The 27,534-nt window shown below is 34.4% G+C and overlaps 1 protein-coding gene across 5 annotated transcripts in view; it reads right to left on the bottom strand.

The window, feature by feature from the left end:
• Nucleotides 1-27,534, bottom strand: part of DMD (dystrophin) — a 1,043,683-nt gene that overhangs the window by 699,603 nt on the left and 316,546 nt on the right. For 3 of the 5 annotated variants that reach the window (XM_054291254.1, XM_054291257.1, XM_054291256.1), the window contains exons 9-11: nt 6,544-6,729; nt 5,701-5,882; nt 2,232-2,382 (exon numbers count right to left, since the gene is read on the bottom strand). In XM_054291254.1, coding sequence (XP_054147229.1) covers nt 2,232-2,382; nt 5,701-5,882; nt 6,544-6,729 — 519 coding nt within the window. Of the gene's footprint in view, nt 1-2,231; nt 2,383-5,700; nt 5,883-6,543; nt 6,730-26,876; nt 27,000-27,534 lie in introns of all 5 variants that reach the window. The other 2 variants (XM_054291253.1, XM_054291263.1) reach the window with 1 other exon arrangement.

Raw genomic sequence — 27,534 nt, 5'->3', positions numbered from 1 at the left:
TTTTCAGTACTATCAAGATAATAATCTCATCTATTTTGGACCTAAGCAGCATGCTGAGAAGAATGTTGTGTTCTTTCTCTGGTCTGATTTTTGGCTGCCATACCCAATACATATTAGTGGGGGGTTTTTTTTGTGGTTTTTTTTTTTTTTTTTTTTGTTGTTGTTTCTTTTTGATTTTTTTTAATACGTTCCATCAGAGAAACTGAAGCGTCAGTCACAAGAACTCGAGGCCAATATTTTGCAACATCATTTTAAAACACATAGAATAAAGAAATCTGATGTATAAGGGTAAAGAGAAGACAGAGGCAAGATGATAACAACCCAAACCTAACATGTTTGCTGGTCTGTTTCATTTGAAATGATGATTGCTTTTTATATTTCAAACTTTTGTTTCCTCTTATGAATTTACAAAACATTGTTTTCTGATTCAACCAGACTCATGTGAGACTAAGAGAAAATATGAATGGTTTGGGGTTTTGCTTTTTTATTTGATTGTTTAATAATGAAGCAATAAATGTCCTATTAAAAGTCCATTGTTTCAACTCTTGATACAGGATGTAGCTTTGCCACATGTAAAATACAATAAAACCATATTACACTTTCTCTCAATAACTGAAGGAATGGAAAACCCTGTTCTTACTTCTGAATAACACAAGGGATAGAGGAATACAAATGTAATTAAAATTAAATCCAAGCCATTTTATTTCCAGCATTTCTTGCTAAATTCCCCTTTGCACATGAAACAGATTGGAAAAGTAATACACATAAATAATGTTCACTAACTCAATATACCACAGTGAAGAACAAGCATGTGCAAAAGAGATTTCTGCATGTCTTCACTCAGAATCTTCAAATACAAGCTAATTACCTATTTTTCTCAGTATCAGAAAGAAGCAGCATGAAGAAATTGCATAAATACAGGTATTGCATTTTATGTTAGTATTCAAGCATAAAATGCATAGAAATAGGAGTAAAGTTATTCAAGTCTTAGTACTGATGTATTCAAAACCTTTCATGTTCCTTTCTCCAATTACCATTTCATAATTTCCTTCTGTCTTTTTTGAAAAGAAAATTTAATATCAGAAAGTGTCCTTAGCTAGCAAACCCACATACTGAAATGCATTATCTCCTCACAGGGCAAGCACAGACAGCACCAACAGCAGCAGGAGCTGCAGAATTTGTATTCTTCTTCAGTAGCACTCCTTAATCAGAATGCAAAGAAATCATCTTTAACACACAAGTGCATCATGATGTCTTTTGCAGCTTTTGACCTATTTTTAAAAGAACTGTAAAAGCTGATTTCAGTTTGAATTGTTTTTCAGGATGATCTGCCCTCTAAAACCTGGGATAGCACTGACACAGGCCAAGAAGCACCAGGTGTTAAAATCTCTCAAGACACCATGGAAAGGAACTGCTTTGAGCCATTGATGTAGAGACATTAAAAGGTCATCATATTAAATCTCCACCACCAGACAAATCACCTCTGTTTTCTATATTTTTCTGTGTTTCCTTATCATCATCATGTCCTGTAGACACATATAAAAATTTATTTTAAAATCTTAATTAATATGAAGCAAGGCATTCTAATCCAGTAAATTTATTCAAAGTACTACACAAACTACCCTCTCTCTCATTTTAGTTCTTAATTCTTCCAATTAAAAATTACCCTTACGTAATGTGGGATTAATTGGCCAAATTCCATCTTATTAAATTCCATCCATTCCTGAGTTTGGTTGGTTGGTTTTTTTTATTGTTTTGATACATTACAAAAAATTATTTTCTACTACTAGAAAGTAGTGCATTTTACAGTGCATAATATATATTCAGTGCAAATACATATTCAGGACCTCTGGAGTCCTAACAATATTATGTGATCTGACAACTGCATCATTGCTGCTACAACATGTAAGAGAAAACAACCAAGAAGAATACACAAGCATTAAAAAATCTGATATATTTTCATTCTAATGTAATGAAAAGATGTTACAGTTGCCTTGAATATTCTAGTATATTGCTTATACATAAAAAGAAAGCAATATTTTTTTAATATCAGAATAAAACTCACAGTTGTGATAAAGTAAGTCTACAAAAGCTTGTTAACTGTATAGAACAATAAATATTAAACCAAGATTTCATATTACTTTGCTATGCTCTAATGAAAAGAGTAGAGATTTTAAAATGTCAAACATCCAATTTGGTTTTTATGCCTTTGGAAGCCCATCACAGCATACCTTATGCTCTTCTATTTGGCGCTTTAGGTCCTCCAGATCTGGACCTAAGGGTTCCAAATCAGTTTTCTTTGTCCTTTCCTCTGTTTTAGTCAGCCATTCAGCTAGCTGGGCTAGCTGCTGATTCTGCAGATCCATTAGGACTTTATGTAAACTGTAAAACAAATAAAAAATAATTAGAATTTGTAAGTGAAGAAAATAACAAGCAGAAACATCTGCCCATATACTAACACATTTTCACAAGGTTACATTTGAAGGCAGAAGAGAAATATATATTTTTTCAATACATGCTTTGGAAGGGGAACAGGCTCCCCAGGGCAATGGTTCCAGCCCCCGCCTGACAGAGCTCCAGAAGTGTTTGGGGAATTCTCTCAGGCACTGAGGGTGACTGTTGGGGTCTCTGTGCAGGGCCACAAGTTGGACTTGATGATCCCGATGGGTCCCTTCCAACACAGCACATTCTATAGAGAAGGTAATTCAAACTTTTTGGAAATAGTTTTGATTTAGACAAACTGTTTTGAAGCTTTTTCTTTAGGAACTGATTACATCATATAATATTCTATCTGTTAAAGCTTTGTATTCCAGTTGCATTTCTATTAGAGTTGGAGTTCAATATTTCTACACTCTGTTTTTTTAAAGCTTGTTTTATTCACTACAAGTATTTTGAAAACTGCTCAAACAACTGATCTTACCAGGCTTCCTCTAATTTTAGGATATTAAATAGAAAAAAAATATTATATTTTCAGTTATTCAATGGAAAATACTCTGAAATTTTACCAGGAAATACTTCAGTTTTGCCTAATCAAATTGCATAGATAGATCCAAAAGGATCTGGCCAAAAATCCATGACAGATTTCCACTTAGACTTTCCTCTTCAGAAATTCTCGAAACTCTCCTTAACAAAAGCTTATCAACAGCATTTTTGGATTTCAGATTTGTTTTTTTCCATCTTTTTTTTTTTATTTTAAACCGGAAATTATATTTTAAAGATTTATTAAAACCACCAGAGGACTCATATAGTATTGTTTCCATCCTAATCTCTCTATTAATTACAGATAGAGTACAGAAGGATGATACCCTGTTTCAATAAAGCCCATGGTTTACAAGGGATTAGGGATCTTAGATCTCAGTCCTTCACTTTCAACTGTGCATTTTATTGTCTTGATGTTCTAAACTAAGCTATTATAAAGTACACTGCTTCATCCTGGAGATATTCCTCTTAGCATTAAATTAAATAAACTCTACAGAAAACCTGTTACAGTAAACTGAATTTAAGAAAAGGAAAATATGATGAAACAAATACTGTACATAATATTGACATTATTCTGAAGTAAGGAGAATAAACTTAAAAATTAAGTAATCACAAAACATAATTACAGTTCATTCCTAAAGCAAAAGAATGCTTCTTCTTTCTTACCATTCAACAGGTATTTCCTTGCTTTCAAAATACTTTTATAAACATCTGATATAAGGGTTTAATATCTATTGATATACCTCAGGAGATTATAAAAACTTTTGTTTTTATAGTACGGCCCGAATAAGTTTCAAATTAAAAAAAAATGAATTGAATGTGTTTTAAAAGTTGTTGAACTCCCCATAAAGGGGTAAATTGCATTGTTTTTCTCTACAGTGACATATTTATCACTGAGATGCTTTACTATAGAGAATACTGGGAAAGGCCAGGAGGAAGGATTAAAAAAAATAAAAAGACACTTTTCCTTCAGCACAGCTACCGCACTGCTTATTCAAAGAGTCAAATACTTTCAGTACATAGTGAATACATGAGAAATTCAATCTAGGCTGCTTTTACACAAAGGCATTTTAATGTTCCAAACTTCTTCTGACATTCTGACCTCCTAAATCACTTTTTATAAGACCCTTTCATTTTTATAGCATATTTATCAGTATATCTTCCTCCTGTCCTTGTTTATAACTTGCTTTTGTTTTCCTTGTGCTGTAAAGTGTGGTACCTTTTTTCACAATTCCTATTACCATTACAGAGGTCAGACAGTCTTGCTGTTCTCATCTTCACAAAAACCATCCCTGTTTGGCTAAACATGGCACTGTTGCCTTATGGACAAGATTACAGCAATCTGCTCAGAAGATTGTGCTTTAAATTGAAGTAGAAGATGGATACTGAGAGTTTAAATTATGTACAATAACCCAAAATATATTATATTGTGATAAGAAAACTTTTTATACTCATCCAGCCAGTTTCTTGAAACACAGTGGTTTGACCAAAAGGCCAGAGTTAACTATATCTAGGTATATAACTCCTGAGAAATTTTCTCTTGCCCTATCCCAAATCTCATTGAATTTATCACAGATTTCTTTTTTTGTATAGAAAATTAAATAGTAGTGCAACACTCTCTGTGAAGCCCTTATTATTTTATGTCTTCTACTGAACTCATATTACCCAAATATAACCTGCTTTAGAAGACACCAGGCCACTCAATTCCCCAAGCAATGACCTACAGCTGCAGCTGAAAGATGGGTTTAACAACTGGTGTTAAAGGACATTTCAAGTAGAAAAAGTACCACTCAAAGACATAACGACTTGCATGTATTGATTTAAAAGAAAATAAGTATGGCCAATAAAAACTCCCTACGGTAAAGAGTCATAGATTTTTTTTCTCTCCAAAAATATATGAGAATTGGAATAAGTTAGGTTGAAACTTCTGAAACTCAGAAACAATTTTATAGTCAAAGGAAGACAGAATAAAGGAAACATTCTCAGTACTCAGCAGCAAGCTGAAAAGAAAACAATTGTTTGGAATTGCTAAGAATATATGGGAAGAAAGAGAGTTATGTCATGCAATTGTTAAAAACCACAGTTCACTTTTTAATACAATAGGCAAACCATTGACTCCAAAAGGCAAGGTAGAACTGGAAAGAGCACAAAGAGGAGCAAGATGAATAACTGAATATGTTCAATATGTATTTATGAAGAAAGTAAGAAAATATATACTTTATCCCTGTATCCCATAAACCAAATTACTCCCTTGTGGCATAATCATAAGTTCTTACATTTATGGAATTTCTTATCCCAGATGGCACTATGTAAATCAAAATATCAAAATCAGATACAGTAATAATAAAAATTTCCAAATATTATTGTGAATATTTAATAGATTATTTCTCTACTTCTACTTGTAACTCAACTTTAAACTATAGGCCTTGCACTTTTTAAAATAGTGTAATTTGCACTCCAATAAAAGTGAGGTAGGTGATGCAAACTTTGGTTAAAGTGTTATCTGTGTCCAAGTTGTTGGGAGCTGCTGCTTTATGTGGCTCCCAGGCTACAAACAACATGCAAGGCTCAAAATCACTGCACATCAAATTTCAGGTTAAAAGATGGAGTTTTGTTTACAGTGAAGGAAAATCTCAACTGCTAGTCAAGTTCAGGATTGTTTCAGTCAAAATTAATTAATTAATTATTATATGGTGTAATAACACTTGACATATTACTTACTTGCTTTGTTTTTCCATACTTGCTACCCTGAGACTTTCCCAACGAGAATTAAGTAGATTCATTTGTTCTTGGATTTCATTCTCTTCTTCATCTGAAAGTTTTCCAGTTGATAGAAGTTGACTTCCGACTTGCAAAACATTACCAACACGTCCTTGGTGAGCTGTTAACTCCATCATAAACCCCTGACAATTAAAAACATTAAAAATTAAAAAAAATCCAGTTTTGATTTGCATTCTTTGAAATGAAAGAACACAATCGCACCATTTTGCGAACATGATTTTCAACCTTGGTTTCAATCTTTCCAAACCCTCATAAAAACTTGTAACATAAACTGGAAATAAACACTTTCATTTTCTTCAAAAGGCAAAAAGCTGTTTAGTCTGGAGAAGAAGAGGCTGCAGGGTGACTTTACTGATCTCTGCCACGAGCTGTAAGAAGGTTGCAAAGAGGTGGGTATAGTAACAAATGACAGGATGAGAGGAAATGGCCTCAAATTGTAACAGAGAATGTTTAGATTGGATTTTAGGGAAAAAAACTAATCTCCACTGAATGTTCCCAAACATTGGAATGAGCTTCCAGGGAAGTGGTTGAGTTGCCATCCTTAGATGTGTAGATGCAGCATTCAGGAGCATTTAGTGGTGGAATTGGCAGTGTTAGGTTAATGGTTGGACTTCAGAATTCTAAGGGTCTTTTCCAATCTAAACAATTCTATGACTGTAGGGCAGAGTCTCCAGTTTACATTCTCCAAATCAAAATTAATAAAAACAAAACAAATCCCCCCTAAATAATCAAAGACAATAGAATAAAATAAATAAATTTCAAAATATTAGTATGAACATATACCTCATGGGTGTGAAACTGTTCTTTAACAACTTCTACATCATTGGATATATCTCCTTGTGCTTGTAATGCATCTTCAGCAGAGAGAAGCCACGTGAGCACTTCTTCTAAAGCAGTTTGGTAGTTTTCAAGATCTCCAGCCCCCATCCGCACGGTGCTAAATTTCTTTTCTTCAACACTTGCTAACACCTGATCAAAACCAAAATTGTAAGAGCAAAGAAAATGGCACCTGCTTAGACAGTTCTACAAAGGAATAAATGGAAAACAATGTATTCTTAAAAAAAAAAAAAATCTGATGGTCAATACATGGACGTACTTTGCAATACAAAATCAGTTAACTAACCAAGATCAGTTAAGATTTAGGGGAATAAAAAAAATCTTATATTTTAATTAGATATTTCACACTGTTATTCAAAATCCCTATCAAGTGTTCTGAATAGTGAATAATGAGAACAATATTTACCACATATTTAGAGAGATATTTACCACAGAAGCTCATAAAATTATATATGAAAAAAAGTAGCAAGTTACGTTCTGACTTTGCAGAGAATCTATGAAAAACATGACATTTAAAAACCTGAATCAACAAACCTTTACACTACATGCAATGCTAGGCTTGAGCAATCCACAGACACATATTTTGTGAAAACTGTTCTAGGAAGCTGGAAAAGCTCAAAAACTCATGCGAAATTTTAACTTTTTAAAATCAAGCAGAAGTGTATTACTGTTGATTTCTCTTTTCTGCAAAGGCCAATCTTATAATTATTTTTTAGAAGCCAAATCTCTTTTGAGAACAGAAATTTCTGGTCTACTGCATAAAGTAAAGAGAAATCAACATGTACTCATTGATTAGTGTAACAGTGGAAAACAAGGACATAACAGAAGACAAAAATGCATTTGCTACAGAAGATATCATCCCATATGTTTTTCAAAAAGTTCTGAATAAGTTTAGCTAGTTTGTCAGGAATTTAATTTAAAAACAATCTATACATATAAATAAGGTTATGCTTCCATAAAAAAAAACAAAAAAAACCCCAAAAAAACCCAAGGCACTTAATGTTTTTATACTTGGCAAGAATTGTTCCTACTGACAAATTTGTGCCAATAAAATGCTCAAAGCAGCTAATAAAGCCTTTCATTGCAGTTTAGAACTGAAAGTAAAGTTTATCATTAGAACCACAAACAAGAACACAGAGAACACAGCAGGCTCTGAGTTGGAAGGGACCCAGAGGATCATCAAGCCCAACTCTTACGTGAATGGCCCATATGGGATTAGAGCCCAACCAAGTGAGCTGACTTCAGGGAGTGCAATGCTTGGAATGTAATAATTAAAAATGAAACTTCCAATCTTCACAACAACAGCTTCATTCAGGAATGCATAGATCGAATAATCACATGAAATTTATGCAGATCCCCAAATGTGATAGGCTAGGTAAAAGTCATGACTATCACCACTTGTGTGAGAAGCACAACAGTCAGTAACTGAATCCTCATCAGGAAAAGCAGGCTTGGAAATCTGATGAGCTTTATAGAGTGGGTTGTGTTTGGGTTTTTTTGGTTTTTTTTTTTTTTTTTTGGTTAAAAGGAAGTACTATATTAAAGAAATATAAATAATGAAGCAGAGAAAACATCACCATTTATCCCTTCAGCACAAATTAATTATTGACCTGTGTAATTCTAGATTTCAAACAATATACAATACAATAAGAAATTGCACCCAACCACATCACATTTCTGCAGCAAGATATATTTTTCTCCACTGTGGAAAGGGATAACTTGATCAGTGCTTTTCACAGGTAGTGTTTTTTTTTCTTTCCATAGCAATGCTTCATGGTATATATTCATATCTATTCTAGTGTAAAAATATGCTTTAACTGTTGACTGAGGTTAGGGATATCATGTTTGTAGAGATCTGTGATAATCTATGTTGTCTGAATTTGTTTGAAAAAGTCTTCTTTCTCTAGATTAGACACCAAATTGTCTCATGTATGCCAAGTGTTTAACTAAGGACCCCCAACAACACTTTGTCTGAGGAACAGCTACTGAGTATAATTTTTCCTAATAATCAGTACTTTCTCTGCTTTCTCTCATGCTAACATAAATATCATACAGAAGAGCATTGAAAAATCTTGGAATCATGACCTATGAAAAAAAATGGTGCCTAGGCTAATTTCAGATCTGTTGTAATAACTCAAAGAAGTATAAAAACTAAAAGATTCTTATAAAAATAGAAACAAAAAGAGTTTTGTAGGTATTTCAGGTATTTCAAATTGTGTTCTAAATAAAAAAAAAAAAAAGGGAAAAAAGGGAAACAAAGGCTATTTTCTGATGTAAGAGAAACAGAAAAAGACTAAGAAAAAAATACACAAGGATAGAATTCTAAAATTGTAACACTAAAATGTCTTCAAGGATAAAAAACACTCCTTGGAGGCAACCGTTGTTTTTTGACTTGTCAAAAAATACTTATAAACATTGTTATATCTCATATCTACTACTTCTGTCAGTGTTGTTTTCTCTCCAAAAGATAACTGGCCATCCTTGCTTATATTGCATATTGAATGAAAAACAGGTATCAGATCAGTAAAATTAGCTGTAAATGGAACATGAAACACTTAGAAGGGGGCAACTACTGACCCAATGCTTATGGCATAATCTTTGTATTAAAAACCAAAACCAAAGTAGAGTTTCAAAGATCATTATACCCATTATTCATCCCTTAATAAACCCCAAATTTAAGTGTGCAGATCCTGCAGCACTAAGAATATTTCTAAAATGAAATAATCCACATAAGACAAACAAAAATGGAAACCTCTGATACTTATAATTCACATTGGTAGGCAACCAAACAGCACAACCTGTGAGTGTTCTTGTTTATGAATTTATATGAAATCTCTTTGAAATTCTTAAGAAAGTAAGGAAAAATAGAATTTTAAGGTGTTGCATATACTACATGGATAGAACAGCTATTAATATGGATATCTAAGTTGTGATGGTTGTTTCTAACCATATTTTTTAAGACAATGAAAAACAATGAGGACAGGCTGAAGTCAAATTGTTATAGCCATATAATGCTAGGAAGGCTATTCTTAGGGAAAAAAGCTGCCTAAATATGAATACAGTTTCATTCTTAAATCAAACTCTATTCTTAATAAAGTATATAATGAGTATGCAACACAAACTTGATTGTCTTAGAGCAAAAAGAGTAATTTATTGAATAAAAACTTCAAAAAAATCTCATTGTGGTGGTGCATCCCTCCCTCCTCCTTGGTCTGCACAATCATGTCAGAAATGCATGTGAGCCTTGGCCTTGAACTTATCACAAATATTATCTGTTCCCATGAACTTATGTTGGCTAACAAGCCAACTGTTTCTTAATGAACAGTCTCAGAAAGTAATTTTTCTTCCCTAAACCAATGAAACAACCTGAGCAGAACAACAGTTTTTTATCCAACCTTTAAAGAAATTTACCCAAACTGTGGCCAAGATGGAAAGTTACTATGACTAAAGGCAATTGTCTCGTGACCCTGGAAGCAGCAGTCCTAAACTGAGACCTGTTGGGCTCTCCAGGACCGTGGACAGCGGCCTCCCGTGGCAGGTGAACCCGCCCGGAGCCAGTGAACTCCCAAGGTCGCTGTACTTGGGAGGGTGCTGACCAACACCAGTGAAAATGGCATGAGAAATTTAAATGTTTAATGAACACTACAGCACATGAAGCTGGGAATCAGTCAGGCAGTCCTCTCCCAGACTGTTTTGAAAAATCATCAGAGACTTTTCATGTAATAATCCTGGTTGTTCATATGGACTGATGTAAAAAGAAAAAATTGCTCTGGACCTATATGTTGTCCTCTAGACACTTTTTTTTTTTTTTCCTTTACTTTCTGTTGCACATGGATGAATTATACTTAGATAAAACAATGGGAGTTTAATCTCTGTGCATCTCACCATCTTCTGCTTGGGTGTAGGGGCAGAAAGATCCCAGGGACTCTGAAGATTTAATTTAAAGTATAGTAAGTGAAAGTAAAAATCCTCTGACCTTCAGAAGCTTGGAAAAAAAATTAGCTATTTCTGGCAAATGTATTAATTATTTCACAGAATTTAAACCATGAACTTGTAGCTCCTCCAAGGTGAGAAAATGAGGGGTCAAAGTGTTCCTCACCTGTTATTGCATTATGTTCCTAAAGGGAGGAGAAGGATTAGTTGTGTTAGCAAATTCCCAAAGAATGTTTCGATTAATACATAAAGACTGATTCTGAGTTTTAGAAGCTAGTTGGGTGGCTTTAGAAAGTAGTTTTCCAAGAAATCTATAGGGCTCATTCCAGCACTCTTATTTATATTATGTATTTCCTTACTTCAGAAACTGCCTGTCCCATTGTTAACGATAAAGAATGTGGCTCTGGACATTTAAAGCTTTTAAACTCAAAGACATAAAATTTTAAAGAAACATTTTTTATTAAAGGCCAATTTCAGTTGAGAGTATCTTTCTCATTTTGAACACCCCCTTTGCAGGATTAGTATCTCAGAAAATAGTTCACATTATTCACTCTCAAACTATGCCTCCTATCATCTAAGAATGAAACCACTGCTTATTCTTTTGGTTCCTCCAATTTTCTCATTACAAAATCTATTTTATTTGTCTTTGTATTTCAAAATTATGACTGTTAAAATACTACATGATAAAATGGTTCCTTCAACAATCAAGATTATGTTTTCTCAACAGATGAGTCATTTCTAGTAATAAAACTTATAAAATAAATTGGGTCAGACCACTTGTTATTATAACATTAACAATTTCATTGTTCTAAATGAGGCTAGAACTTCCATTTTATTAAGTATTTAAAAAATATAATTGTAAATTAATGTAGAGTAAGAAAGGTGGGGGGGGTTTGTTTGGCTTTATTTTTTTGTTTGGCTTTATTTTTTGATGGGGGGGTTTGTTTTGTTTTAATGTTTTTTTGGTTTTTTTTTTCTATTTGTCAAAAAATCCACACAGGTTTGGCCTTATGATAAATCTGAAAAATTGCAGGTTTTGCTTGCTCAATTGAGACAAGTTACATTTTCAGTACTTGATTTTCTCTGTGATTCTATTTCTGCTGCATATGTTTCCACCTGGATGAATTGACCTGTCCTTGCAACTGCAGTTTTGAGATGCAGCAGATTATTAGGTCATTAAAAATCAATGGAGCTTAGGCAATGTATATGCTGAGGAGAAAAGGCAGAGCCAGGCAGTATTGATGAAAGTACATTCATTACAAAGGAAGGAAAAGGTTGGAATTATTGACAGGAAAGCAATAAAAGAAAATTAATTTTGTCGACTACTCTACACGGGTACAGCTGGTACAAATAAAGACTGAAAGAGACAAAGAATTTATTGGCATTAAAGCAAAACGTTGCACCTTGGGGACTCAAGTGTGGAAGTTAGCTTAAGACAACTTAAAGACAGTGAAAAAAACCTGCAATCAACTGGCTTGGGGAAGAGACTAAGACTGGGAACTGTGAAGATAGGTATGATGGTGCTCAGACTTAAGAGATAGGAATCAAAGCTGCCAGCTGCCCATAATGATCAAACATTCTAAAAAGCAGAAAACTTTTTTCATTTTGCATACATGGTCAAGTGAGTCAGTGCTTTGCAGAAAGATTTTCCCCTTAGCTTTCTTTCTTCAACACACCTGTACTTGGAAAAATATCAAATCGTGTTTTGCTTAGTAGCTACTTGACTCAAAGTGTATCAAAACATACTGCTTTCATAAAGTCTCCAGGGAAAATGTTCAGCCTCTGTTTATTTATGGGTTTTAATTTTGTTGAGTTTTGCTGCTCATAAAAATGAATTGCTGTTTGTAGCATTGATGATGACAAGACACCAGTATTTGCCTCTCTAAGGAAAGCACTTCCTATTCCAGCAATTATGAACCATGGCTCTGACCATTCAGTCACTGACTATGACTGAATTGAATTACTTTCACCATAAATCTACAACAAAATTATGATTTCTTCCTGTTGAAAGGGTTTGTCTACCCACCATTCTTCAAACCTTCCCTTTCCTGATGACAGAGCTGGGCACATTTTAAGGGGAAGTGTATTTCAGGTGCTGTCATGTCACACAGTAGACTGTGAGATCATTTGACCTCTACATAATACATAAATTAGACCCCACTCTACAAAAAGAAAGGTGAAATTTTCACCTCAGGATAAGTTTTCAGTATTAACTAATGAGTCTTCTCAGAACTCTCCAAGAGTGAATGGTAACTGGGCCCTGATGAAATATTACAGGTCAAGAAGCCTGGGGCCTTTTCCCAGTAATGCTACCAACAACATAACTCCAGATCAGCAGATTCAGCTTATTTGAGAAATTCCCAGAGTGTTTTGTGCTGTCACATACATACAGACAAAAAAAGGAAAAGGTATTTTTATCCACTAATGATGATCAGACCACCTTAAAATTTGAATTGTGGTCACAGAATAATTCAGTAGCATGAAAAATATGCAAGATTGAATAGATAATGGCCATGCTTATTTAATTTCAATTTTAAAATGCAAATTCTAAATGTTGTAATGACTACAATAGCACCCATTTTGAAGGAGACTGCTCTGAGAAAGACATTTAAAGGTCTTTAAAGATCTTTAACACCTCTTCTAACCTAAACCATTCTATGAAATGTTCTATGTTCTAAATTGCATTATCAAAACCTCCATGTGGAGAAAAACTATTAAAAAATGAAACAGAAAACCTGAATGGAAAGAGGTGAATCATTTCTTAGGTAAGAGAAATGCAAATGGATTGTCAAAAAATGTACTGAATTATTTTTTAGCATGTCGTACAGGAGATTGAGATAGAAATACAGACTGCACCCCACTTCTCTCTGGCAACAGACAAATCAAGAAACAAATATCAAAAGGTATCCTGCTAAAATACAAATTGAGATTTCAAGATTAAGATTACAGAAATGCAGGCCAAAAGCAAGAAAAAAATCTGGGTGTTTTTGTTTGTTTGTCTTGTTTTGTTTTTTCTATTTTCACATTTATTTTATAGTGAATTCTACAGCCTTATAGTTCAAAAAACTATGAAAATGTATAAATGTGGTTCTATCATTCTGGAAGAAAAAGTAGCCTTCTCTTTTCAGCATCCCATTCAGCTCTTATTTCTTCCTTTTCTTTCTCCCTATTCTCTCTCCTGCCATTGCTGTCAGCAAAATCTGTGTTATCCCATAGCATAAAAGACATTCCCATCTTCTCAATAAAAATATTTAACTTCAAAACTCTTTTTATGTTTTCACATAGTGCAATATCAAAATGCCTTCAAAAGCATCAACAGCCTCAGCAATTAACTTCAACAAGATACATGTCTAAGATATTTTTTTCTTTTGAGAAATAAAGATTCTGAGGCAAGATTCAATTAGTGGATACACTACACAGATTCTGTGAAGCTGAGGTTGAGGTCCTGGATATTTCAGAGTATTCAACAGCATTTATTGAATTCTGCTATTAGAGTTGGAAGGAATTATTAAAATAGGTGGTTTTGCAATGACATCTAAAATCTCAGTAGTGAAATTTGCTTGAAGATTAATATCTCATTCATGGCTCTTATGCAGTTTATCCATTTTGTATTTAAACTCTCCCAAAATGTATTTTAGCTTCTATTAAAGGAGTTCTTATCCTTCAATAGAAACCACTGCAATGAATATGTTTTCAATTTAAAATTAAAAACCAACCAAAAGGTTGCTACAGAAAATTATCAAGTAATTTAATATTTGTGGTTTTTTTAATAACTCTGTAGTGTAACTACATTTCTTGTAGCTACATGCTCTGAATAATAAATCAAAAGCTGTGAATAAGTCAAAATTATAACCAATCATATCACAAAGGGATTTTCCTCCTCTCCAGAATGCAGAGCCTCAGGTTGATAAATTGGATATTAATACAGAAAATACTAAAATACTTCCAAAAGATAAGAATGGGAACTAGGAAGAAGCCCTTCTGGAATACTGAAAGCTATACAGAAAACTTTCTTAAAAAGCTTACAGAGAGCAGTTAATGGATAGAAGAACAGGATAAAAATCTACTGAAGACTTTCAAATAAAAAGATGCCATCTCCAGGTCAAGAAATTTCTGAGCCACAAATCAGTGGAGAATGAGTAAGTGAGAATACTCAGATGTAGTCAGATCCAATTACTAAAAAGTTGGGCATGAACCAGTGAGTTACAAGCTTCTAAATTCACACTATAGAGACAATGTACAACTAATATGTAGCTTTGTAGATGCAAAATTCCTAACAGATACAAGTAATTCTGAAATTGTCAGCTTAAAAAATACATTATAAATGTGCTGTTTGAAAACCATATTCTTATCTTTATTCTTTCTTTCTCAATATTTGCTTTCATCTTCTCATTTCCTCTTTGCTTTGCTAGAGGAAAGAGCTACAGTGAAAAGCAATGTCCCAATTCCGGAATTGCACACTTGTTGAGATTTATTTATTTACTCATAGTACATTCTTCCAGAAATAAATTAACTATTTTTGCTCTTCAAATAGTTACCAGAATGTTGAAAGAGAATCTTCAAATATTTTAACAAATAATTTTTCCTGATATTGCTGATGTGGCAGAAAATAATTATAGGTGCCTTACAGGTTTAATTTTTTGAAGCAATATTATCCTTCCCCATATAATATATAAATGTACTCATATTCACTAAAATATAATGCATGGCTCTAAGCTGTAGGTATTAAATAGCATATTCATTGCAGTTGCCATCATGTATATTCATAGAAAGGGAAAAAAAACCAGGAACAAGGCTAAAGAGTGAAAGGAAAAACAGAAAATTAGGAGGCTGAAGATGAACAAGTTAAAACTTGATTTAAGCCCTCATTGCAGAAGAGAGAGATTTTGAGACTGAACTTAAAAGGGACAGGAGAACCATGAAAAAATGAGAACAAGCAAAAGATGGCATGGCAAAACAGAGCATTTTCTTGGTAACATAGAGAAGACACAGGAGTGCTGTGATTAAGAGTGTGAATAGACGTAAATGAGATCAGAGAAATACTGAAGGCAATTTTTAGGACTAAAGATATTGGACAGAAACTGAATGTACTCTGGAAGGGAGTAGTCAATTATAAATAGCCTAGAGGACACTTTGTAAAAGGTAATCTCTACTGAATAAAATGACATTGAGGGGCTGGAGTAACATACAACACATACTGTGCTATGGAATTGTACTTTGTAATTCATTTGGCCAATGAAATTCAAGTGGGAACACTTATGCAAACATGTAGTCATGTATTGTTATCATACCTCAATACCTTTCAGAATGGACAAAATGCTGTAGAATCTTTAATTTTTGATCCTACTGTTAAATTCGAAGTTAGGAAGTCCCCTCATCTCACTGACAGTCTTTGACTTGCATCTCAATTTACTGCTCGTGGTGTTTTTTGGTTTTTTTTTATAAAGCAATCTTTAGAACTTACCTCCCCCCTTCTCCCTTTTCAGGTTTATGGTTTTTGTTTGTTTTCGACAGAAAATAGAATTATTTTAAAAATTCTTTTGCTGGTACTCCAAGAGAAATTTATTAGAATACAAAATAGAGAAAAATCAATATTAGATTTGCTTTATTTTTGAAACCCCCCCACCAAAAAAAAAAAAAAAAAACCCACAAAAACGAAAAACCCACAGAACTGAAATTCATATGTGTTGTCCACTAAACAAAACACAAACCACTCCAAACTACCAGACAGAAGACCTCTCAAAAGGAAAGTTAGGAAAATGTTTTACTTATAGAGTGAAGAAATATCAACCTTAGCATGCAAGAATTGGCAATTCAGAAGCTGATACAAACAATATACTGGACCAATAGATCTTAAGCCAATTGTCATTTTGTTCAAATGAAGATAAAAAGCACTTTTGGTAGAAGTTGCAAATATTGTTATGTTAGATAGGATGTGAGTATTAAAAAGAAATCTGTAAAGATTACAGCAGAAAAAAAGAAGGTAGGAACACATAAACCTGGAAGATGGCCTACATAAACATCAAACATAAAACTTGAATATCATACTTTCACCTGTCTATGATTTTTGTGGTTTCAGCCCCCTCTAAACACACATATATTTATATATTAATGGGAGCTAGGCTTTAACTTAAACCAGATTTTTATTCTTATTCATGCTTCAGAGGTAAGCTTTTTTCTTTTTTATTACGTTCCAAATTACTTGCAAAAAGTTCTTATAACTACTTCCATAAAAGATTGCTACTGTTTTCAAGTAATCACTTTGTTTTTTTGGGGGGAAAATTCCATTTTGGAGTCTTTTAAAACATACATCTGTTTTTTAAAGTTTGATACCTCACTACATGATTCACAGTTTACTTAAATGACTGTTTCTGCTTTAATGACATCCCTATGAAACAACTAAACTTTCCTTTTTCATTTTTAAGAGTTATTTATTACATCAAAATGTATTTCTTTGCTACACCTTAATTAAGTCTGAACAAAACACATGCCTTCTCTACAAACACCATGTTGTTCCATACAATTTTTATATTTTTGAAGTTTGGTTTATTTTTGCTATGTGTTATTCTTTCAGGACTGGAATTTTAAAATAAATTTTCAGCATCTAAAAAATTGTTTGTTACCCTCCACCCTAAATCTACTTTTCTTATAAAACTTAGTATTTATTCCTTTTTCCCCCTTCGCTCACAGATTACCACAGGCTAACACACCTGTATTCATAGTATTGAATAAAATAATTATAAATCTTAGAAAATTATAAAGCAAAATTCTTTAATACTGCTGTATGTAGAGACATATACCTTTGCTGCAGGAAATAAACATAGAAAATCTAAGAATATTTTCTTTTCTATACTTGGATCTAAAATCTGTACATGCAGACCAAAACGAAAAAATACACTTTACAGTATTTTAGAGGGAGAGTTTTCTACACAAGCATTACAAGGCACAGCTTCTATTGTATCAAAATCATTGAATGAAAGAAAGATATCAGGATTTTCCTGATCGGTAGAGATCAGCAATGTGGCCTTCAAAGGTCACTGCTTCAGGCAAACATGCAGATCTCCCTGCCATATAAAAGTGAACTAACAAACAACCCACAGCACTTCCTAAAGACCCTGAAAACAGACAACTCCAATGGAATGGCTAAATACAACAGGCAGAAGGAAAAATGGTTATCCACTTTCTCATGGAGTAATGATTTGGGCTTCTCAAAATCAATAGAACCATTTGTAACACAGCAAAAATATGCTAGATTTCACAATGAAGAATATTTCATGCACCTGGGGGCACAAAAGTTTTTCCACAGAGGTCTTAACACTTTCTACAGGAGTAAAACACAAAGGTATTTCCTCAAAGTTACAGCTACACTTGGGCATTTTAAGGGCACAGTGCAGATTCTGCACACATTTTTAAAAGCCATCTTAATTTAAAATCCTCATCAGTTTTATTTTAGCTGTGTAGAATTCAACCATGTGATGGTGCAAGATAGGACAGAAAATTTACAAGTATTGTAATTAAAACTCAATGACTTTTAATTGGAAAATAAAATGCTAAATGTATTCATAATATTCATATATGTTTAACCACCATATGTTTCAGAGGTAATCCTCTGAAAACCATTGTATGTTAAAGTGAGTGTATCCTGTTCACTGCACAGAAAGTCAGAGAAATAGGATGAAACTGTTGGGGCCAAGGGAACTTCTCTCATTGATGAGAGCCAGCAAAGCCATTGATCAAGGAGGCTCTAAACTAAACTTTCTCTCCTGTTCATGAGAACAGGAGTAAAATGTGCTGCTGCTGCTACATCAATATTGCAGAATTTCTTTGGATTACGGGTTTGGGGTTTTTTTCTCATGCTGTTAATAATCCTCAAAGGGACACACAAAAAAATTATTAGATTAGCATATAACCAGACAATGTCATCTTTGATTCCTTTTTAATTTTACTAATGTCAAATCTAGATAAATTAATAAGTAAGAAAAATTCTTAATAAAGTCAGTTTTAAAATAAAGTTATACTATCTAAAATTATGAGGCAAGACTTCATGCTATTGAAAAGTTCACATGCTATACAGAGATGAGCAAAATTTTAACAATAATGCTGGTTGTAATGATACTATAATTTTGTCTCTAGAAAATTACTTTAAATTGCTTTTATGTGTTAAAGTGTCCTGTTGATTTGACAAGTTTTTCAAAAGATGAGTTCTATTTTTTTTTTTTTTGCATTTCAGAGGTTTTAATAGGTGTAATGACAGAGTGCAAAGAGTTAATTGCTTGCTTTCTGAATCTCACACTAAATTTATTTTTTTTTGTGTTCATTAAGTGAAAGGCCTTTCTTAAGTGTTTGAAATGGGGATGTATAAGTACTTCAAATTGTCCCAACCCTCAAATTACTTCAATTTCAGTCCTCAGATTAGGAAAAAATGAACACCAATCTGTTTACCAGTAAGGATTTTCATTACTATCGTCTCCTATGTTTTATCTAGCCATTCCTTTGCATCAAATCCACTGCTGATACAAGAAATTCTGCACTGTTGCCTAAAATCTACAGACTCGAAGGGAGATTCTAATTTACTAATATACTATTTTACTTATTGTGGATATAAAAAAAATAAAATGTTCACAGTAAATGAATATGTGTCCTTATTTGCTTTATCTACATCCATCTTTAATAAACCTTACACATACTTTATATTCAAGAGATTCAGTGGCACAAAGTTACTTAAAAGAACATTTTAAAATGTTATCCTATATATCTTATTGTAGGCCTTGAACATTAAGCTATTTAGCAACCATGAAATAAAGGTTCTTTTCCAAAATGAGAGGCCAAAACAGTTGAAACGGCAAAATTCAGTGAAATTAAATGAATGCTCTCATTCATATTAATAAGGTTTTAAAATTTGGCAAGACCAGATTTTCAGTGCTGGTTAGAACTTTTAAAACAGACTTTTCTAAAAGAAAAAAAGCAGCTGTATCACTATCCAAATTTGAAATTAAGAAACTCTTGTTTCTTGTTAAGTGTACTTTTCAAAAAAAAAAAAAAAAAAACAACCTACAAAAACCACCCACAAAAACAACAAAAAACCCCCAAACGGACGGAATTTAAAATAGCACTGAAGCTAGTTAAAAATGCCTAAAGAGAACGTGTAATAAAAAGACAGTCTAGGTAAAAGTGTGTTGCTGAAAGTATGTACAGTTGTCTGTTCAAAAACACATTCATCAATAATGTAATCAGGAAATGACTGGTATAAGATTTCCACGTTTCTATTAGGAAAAAAATTTTACAGAAACCTTCCACTTTAATGCAAATCAAGTTTAATTATTAGAAAATGGGGTTTTTCTTAAATATTGCCAACCAGTTATAAGTACACTCATGATTATGGCATTATCAATTTATTCAGCTACTGGATTCAATCTGAATACACAGCAGATATATTTTATCTAGGAATTTTAACTTTATGAAAAACATGTCACCCTTTCTTATCAGTCACTAAGGAATAGACTAACAGATCACATGGGAAATTCCATGTTGCATTTCCAGTGCCCCTTGTTCAACAAGCTTTACAGCTACTTTAAGGAAAAAACTATAGTTGATAAAAATAAAGGTTTCTCTTATATTTTTTTTTTTTAATAAGGGTTTCTCTCGTATGTTTAAGGTCAATAAAAAGCAAAAGTAAAAAAAAGAGAAAAGTCAGAAGTAATCACTTTTTATGACAAACTAAAGAATTGTCATTAGAGGTGGAAAACCCCCACTTTCACTAATGAATGTGAACAGGAACATGTACAGGGATTAGAGAGCTGTGCAAAGATGTTTGGAGCAGAGGCAGCTGAAAGCCTGAAATTGCACTTCTGAGCTCCTGGGCTGATTCCTGCCACTTGCCAGCTACAAGCAGCTGGGACTGGTTGTAAGTTTTGCTAACAAATGGTCTAGACATGGTTTAGCATGCTCTAAATCCTGCCATTATTGAAGAGGCAGAAGAAAGAAGCACGCCTGGTGAGGCTCATCATGAGTTGTACTTCTGCCTAGAGACTGTTTAGACTGGGAAAGCTGCAGTCTCATGGCTATGCAAAGATCACCTGCTGACTAAAAGAGGCATCCTGAAAAGAATTTGTGTCAGGGAAGAGAATGGGATTTGGAAATAAGGTGGAAGAGATGCTGACTAGAAGAAAGATCCTGTAGATCAGAGAATTACAGAATATATGAGATCGGGATGGATTGGTTCCATCTCCCTGCTCCTCATAGGGCTGCATAAACTTTAATCATGTGACTAAGAGCAACACCCAGGCTCTGCTTGAACTCTCACAGGCTTGGTGCTATGACCACGTCACTGACCATCCTCTCAGTGAAGAGCCCTTTCCTCATGTCCACTCTGAACTTCCCCTGATGCAGCTTCACAGCATTTCCTCCTGTGCTCTTGTTGGTCAACACAGAGATGTGTGAAGACAAGTAGCAGGTGATGCCTAAGAATTTTGGGCAGTGATGTCCAACATCTGTGAATGCAAAGCAGTGCCAGAGCTCAACGTGACAGCTGGACCAGCAGGGAAGTTGAGATCTCATGAACTCAGCTCTGGGGGAAACCAAATGAATGAGTGTGTGAAATAAAGTAGACTAAAAGCTCTGATATATTAGAAACTAGAACCACTACAAGTTATCACTTTACTCATAAGAGTACTAACATTTTTGACAACAAAACCTCTTGAAAAAGAATCTACAGTAAACATTCAAACAAAACAAAACAAACCCAACAAAAACAAAAACAAACCCACCAAACAAACAGAAACAAACCACACACACAAAATTACTTAGAAATGCTGCTGGTGGCTACACACAAAGCAGTGACAGGAAACAACTGTCATCCTGATAGACCTCCAGGCTCAGACAAGAAGCCATCAATTTTCCAGACTGTTATTGAAACTATAAAACATATATAAACACACTTGAAAATGTCTGCTTCATAATTTTTCAAACTGTTCCTTGAACATATGGCATCTAGGAGAGCTCCCTAAGAAATCCAGAAGACTTGCACTTAGCTGTATTTTTCCATCTCTGCTTGTTCTGACCTCTGATGGCAAATTTTGCTATTTTATTATGCCTAGTCTGAACCCTAGGGATTTTATTTAGCTCTACAGAAACAGTTCCTAGGTTTATGAAAGTTTCTATTTAAATGAGAATACCCAGGCTAACACCTGAGACTATCATTATACTCATTGCCCAAATTATATCCATCATGATCTAGTGACCAAATGTGCAGTTAATTCAGTGTTCCTGCAGTTTCCCAAATTCTATTTTAAATTATGCCATAAATCCCTCCAATGCTGACACAATGGGATATTTATGTGATAACTAGAAATACTTATCACATTAGAAATACTACCAAAAATTTGGAACTAAACTTCTATTTGTCTGTATTTAACTGTCTTCTGATGCCTCTCCAAAAGAGGACTACACCATAAGGTAAACAGGACAGTATTTAGATCACAGCTTCTAAGTAAAAGAAATATCTGGTTTAGTACAAAGGAGAGCAATAAAGCAATCCTGTGATGCTGTACCATCTGTAAGTTCTGTGGCACAGATGAATCCTCAAGAGTCCCAGAAAGGAGGTCTCACAGCAGTTTTAAAGAAGTTAAATTGTTGGCAGGAGACCAAGAGTGAGGCAAATTAAGGGTCTAGAAAACCACCATTCTCAAAGGCAAGACTGCCAGAAGGGTTCTGTGCTGTGGGAATAAATTCAACTTAATTTTATAAGGAGCTTTTAGTGACTTTTCGAGCTAATTATTACAGGTATGAACTGACTGACAAAGTGCAACTGGGTAAGATTCACATTAAAAAAATCCAGAAAACAAGAAAACTGAATTACAATACTTCTGGAAAACACAAGTAATGATTGGATGGTTAGGAGTTTCTCAGAAAATAATAAAGACAAGGTTGAAGCCTGAGGTGAAGCCCCTAATTCTTAGGACCCAAATCACATCATGATGGGCTAGCAAATACGGTCCCTATTTACCACTACTTCATCTCAAATTATTTCAATTCAAACACACTGAAGCTTGTCAGTTTAAAGTTTAAACAGTAATTCTGCACACAAGCTGCACTTCATACAATGTGGAATGAAGAAAAAATAACTCCTGCAAAAAGAGCAAAAATCAACAATTATAGAGATCAATGGGCTTGATTTTGAATAGATAAATTAAGGCAGCCAAACTTACAGACTCACCTTTCTGACAGGACCTGTCAGAAGCTTATTTACAGAATCACCAGTCTCAAAATACTCACAGATTTTCTTCATCCCCATTTTTTCAATGCTTATATTTTCAGCACTGTTTTATCAATAGGAATAGAGGTTGCCCTCACTCAGTTTCCAGGTGACACCGAGTTGGGTTGGCATATTGATCTGCTGGAGGGTGGAAAGCCCTGAAGAAGGATCTGGACAGGCTGATTGATGGGCCAATTGAATGAGGTCTAACAGGCCGAAGTGCCAAGTTCTGCACCTTGGTCACAACAACCCCAGGAAAGTCTTGAGGCTTGGGACAGAGTGGCTGGAAAGGCCAGGAGGAAAAGGAGCTGGGGGTGCTGGTCAGCAGCAGCTGGACATGATCCAGGTGTGCTCAAGGGGCCAGGTGTGCCCAATGGCACCTGGCCTGGATCAGCAATAGTGTGGCAGCAGGACCAGGGCAGGGATTGTCCCCCTGGGCTCGGCACTGGTGAGGCCACACCTCAGATCCTGTGTCCAGTTTTGGGCCTCTCACTGCAGGAAAGGCACTGAGGGGCTGGAGTGAGTGCAGAGCAGGGCAGCAGAGCTGGGGAAGGGTCTGGAGCACAGGTCTGATGAGGAGCAGCGGAGGGAGCTGGGGGTGTTTGGCCTGGAGAAAAGGAGGCTTGGGGGAAAACTTGGGGACCTTATTGCTTTCTACAACAATTTGAAGAGAGTTTGTAGTGAGGGGGAGGTTGGCATCTTCTACATAACAAGCGATAGAAGAGGAGGAAATGGCTTCAAGTTGTGCCAGGAGAGGTTCAGATTGGACAATGGGAAAAAAATTGTTGCTATAAGGGTTATCAAGCACTGGAACAGTCTGCCTAGAGAAGTGGTAGAGTCACCACCTCCCAAGGAATTTAAAAGACCTGTAGAACAAGTAAAAATGGAAGCAGTGAGATAGGAGTTTTGCCTGGGATCAATACTAGGAACAGACCAAAATGTAAAGTAAACACAACATTCTTCTTGGTCAGGTGTTCAATGAGATAAATCAATAACACAAACCCCAGTGCTTTCATAAATATAAACAGAAAACAATGAGTAGTTTTAAATTAGGATTTTGAAATGTCTCAGAAAATTACTTGAGGATCCTTTTATTTGTGTGTTAAGCTGGATATTTCAAAGTGAAGCCTTATTACAAGAACACATACAAGACAAAATACAGACCTGCAAATTCAGTCAAGTCTTCTGTAATTGCCAAGAACTAACTGCCATATAAAAACTGACATAAAAACTGAAAACCATAAATATTTCCTGTTGGACCTTTTTTAGTGTTCATTCAGCAAATTCAAGGATTCAGGTTTGAGAAGTAGATTCTTGACCAAAGATCTTCATGAGTTTATTAAAAGTGTCTAAGTAAACAAGGTAAAGGAGGAAAACCTTTCTTTAATTTTAGCAGAAAAACTGTTATTTGTGTTACCTCTGGCATTTGAAAATGTTTCACTGGTTCAACCAGAAGTGGTAAAGCACTGACTGAACAAGAAGGCACTGAGTGAACAGGTTTGCAGAGCAATGATTGCCCTTGAATTTGAAGAATGTCACAGTTGAAAAAAGCAAAACTTGTTCTGGCCACAATTTGCACAATGGAAATACTTGCAAGGTCTTGCAAGTACCCTCCTGAGTGCAGAGTAAGAATTCGGAAAGGAAGGGTGAATTTGAAGGCACACAAGTTGTGAAGCTACTAGGAAGAGTGAAGATGAGGAAAGAGAAATGAGGTGAAATGTGACATAAAAGAAAAGACAAGGGTAGAAGCTAGAAGAGAAAGAACTTTGACAAATGATGGTGTGAAAGGAAATGTTATTCCTTCTTGCCAATATGGAGCACAGAGAATGACAATTCATCTCTCTTACAATTTCTGACAACTGACATATGAAGCAAATGTATGCCATGTATCAAAACCCATATTTGGTCAAATTTGAAGGATCATGATCAAAATCTTTGGAAAGAGGCCTTATTTAATTATGACTGTTTTGGGGAAATTATAATATTCAAGTCCTATAAGCAAAAATTTTGCAGAGATTGAGAAAAAAAGAATGATTCCATGATTTTAACAGAAGACCGAAATACTTTGTGAAAATTGCTTCTCTATGACAGCACCAAAAATACCATGGAAATTGGCAGGCAACAATCAACTAAATCTAATAAACTTTTCTTTGATAACTAGATGAAAATTAGAGTCACCTACTTAAACTTTAAAAAATCCAAGAGAAAAAAAAAGGTTAATTTCTTCTGATTTCTTTATTGCAGTCCCCTAGAGAATTAGATTTTCCTGAAATGCTTAAGGCAACTGCATTTTTTATAAAGGTATCCAAAAATCATAATATAGCTGGCAGAAAATTGAAGTGCTACTAAGAAATGAAAAGGAAATAATATTTTTTTATTTAGTTAAAATAGATGGGATTAAGTTATACCAGCTCCATGTATCTGGAGAAAACATTATGAGCCACTATTTAACCAGCATTATAAACTTGCTTTAACAGGTAAACAACAGCTCTTCTTTAAGAAATACATAGCTGAAGGCAAAAAAAAAACCAAACCACTGACTACTAAATCTATGTATTGATTTGGGATCTTAATTATTATATGTATAATTCAAGTTTATCTTGATTATAATGAGAATTTGCTTGGTGGCTTTCCCAAAGGAATCTTAAGTAAATGCTTTCCATTTGTTAATATCTGTTGTGGCTGTAGCACATTTTGGCTCAGATTCTGGTTATGTCTTCAGCTCCTGTCATATTGGTAGAATTATAATATATTGTATTAATTCTTGCATGAAGGTGTAGTAGATTAAGCTTCCAAATTCAAGAAGAAGAGATCTGAAAACTGGAATGCAAGATGAGGACTGGATAATCAAATTATATCTTAGTAAATTTCAGCAACCATGCTTTGTGTAGAAATGACTTCATTTATTTCAGTTTATGCATTACTTTTGATGGCAGAGGTGCTGAAAAAACCTGCAAGTGATCACAATAAAAGTACCTGAAGAAAAAAAATCTATCCTGTATAATAACTTTTCATTACTCTAAAATATCTGTATAGTGTCTCTAAGTAGAACAATTACAATTGCTTTAACCATCTTGTTTCAAAGCTGTGTGACTCATCACTGCAACACATTTGATGTTAGAGTAATGTAGGCACGGCTCATGTTTGTGTGCACAGGCTTTCTGTCCTGGAGTATTTAAAGGAAGTCATTTTTCAATAAAAAACCTGTCACTTGAACAGTAGATTTGAATACAATGTTGAATAGAAGTATAATTTTGCAATAGATTTTTAGATGTTAGACAGAATTAAGTACCTAGAGGCAAACTCAAACTGTAGCACCACATATACAGAGATCTTTTCTCCCTGAAGTAATGAAAGGAAATCACATTGCAGCACACAATATGACCTTTGGGTCTCATACTTGTCAAAAGTTATAAAAATTCAACTACTGAAATTCTCATTATAAGGATTACTTAAAACAAGTTTTATTAAACCACCCCAGCTATTTAAAGGTAAAATCAAAATCAAACAAATAAAAAAAAAAAATCAAATATAACCCCTTAACCTCAGTACCAGCAAGATGCCATTTGTGATAAAAATTACCAACTGTTGTAATCCAATAACACAGCGCAAAATTTAATACTTGTTTCACCTTTTTTTCCAACTACAGTAACCTTCTGAGAAATGCCATCATTAACTATTTTCTTTAACAGGAAGGGTAAGAAAAAGAGAGAAAGCCAACAGTTCTTTTTTTTTTTTCCATAACTGAACCTGGGGCTGTAATATAATAGATGCCAAATATGGCTTATGTTAGATTTGTTCTTCTAATACTTTTTTAAGGCAATATATGTACTATTTTAAAAAATGACTGAACAAAGAAGGAAATTTCTGATTCTGAAACAGCAGTGCTTGAATGTTAATCATCCCCTACAATCAGCACAACAGCTATTGCCAGCCATGCAGAAATATACAGAAAAAAGTAAACACTCGACAGAGAAAAGTCCTGGAAAAAGCAGGTCATTAAGATCACATACAAGCAAAGTGCATGAGCTCTTTCACTCCAAACACGAGCTTAACAAAACAACTCTCTCAAAAAATTGCAATATTGACAGACCTGTGGAGGAACCTGCCTCCTTTTTTGGTCAGGGGTTGTGACATACACCGCCTGCGCGTACGCGTAACTTTTGAACCGCGGTTTAGGAGAAGGCGAAGGTCCCTGGGGTACACTGACTGTGATCTACGAATAAATTAGAATGTACACATGGGTAGGAGCATGGATTGTAGAAGTAAGTATTGATTCCAAGAGCAGTTGAAGAAAAAGAAGCAGGAAGGTCATTTTTCAAGGACAATGTTGGTATTCAGCAGGCAAAATGGGATGGTATTAAGGAAACCTCTCATTTAATCTGACACCCTTTCCAAAAGCAACAAACTGTCAGGACTCCACACCAGCAGAATAACAATGTAAAGTGAAGTTTTTTTATAATTTACAAGCAGAGGCTCAAAAAGCAAGTGATCTTTTGTCACATCTTGAATAAAGAGAGCCAATATTTATCTGCTCAGTACTCTGAAATAGAGTGAGCATCCCATACCCAACCATACAGATTAAATTCAGACAAGTTATCTAGGCCTAAAATGCACTAAACACTTTAGAAGAGGCTGTCTGATGGTTTCAGTAAAAAACAAACCTGACATTGCAATCATAAATAAATTCCAATTATTACATGAGTTTTTTAAGAGGACAACAGTAAACTGAGAAGAGATTATTTTAAAAC

The sequence above is a fragment of the Melozone crissalis genome, unplaced genomic scaffold, assembly GCF_028551555.1.
Source record: "Melozone crissalis strain CALT ecotype California unplaced genomic scaffold, PUWL_Pcris_2 ptg000090l_1, whole genome shotgun sequence".
Classification (NCBI taxonomy): domain Eukaryota; kingdom Metazoa; phylum Chordata; class Aves; order Passeriformes; family Passerellidae; genus Melozone; species Melozone crissalis.
The sequence above is the reverse complement of the archived record's forward strand: the minus strand, read 5'-3'. Positions and strand labels throughout refer to the sequence as shown.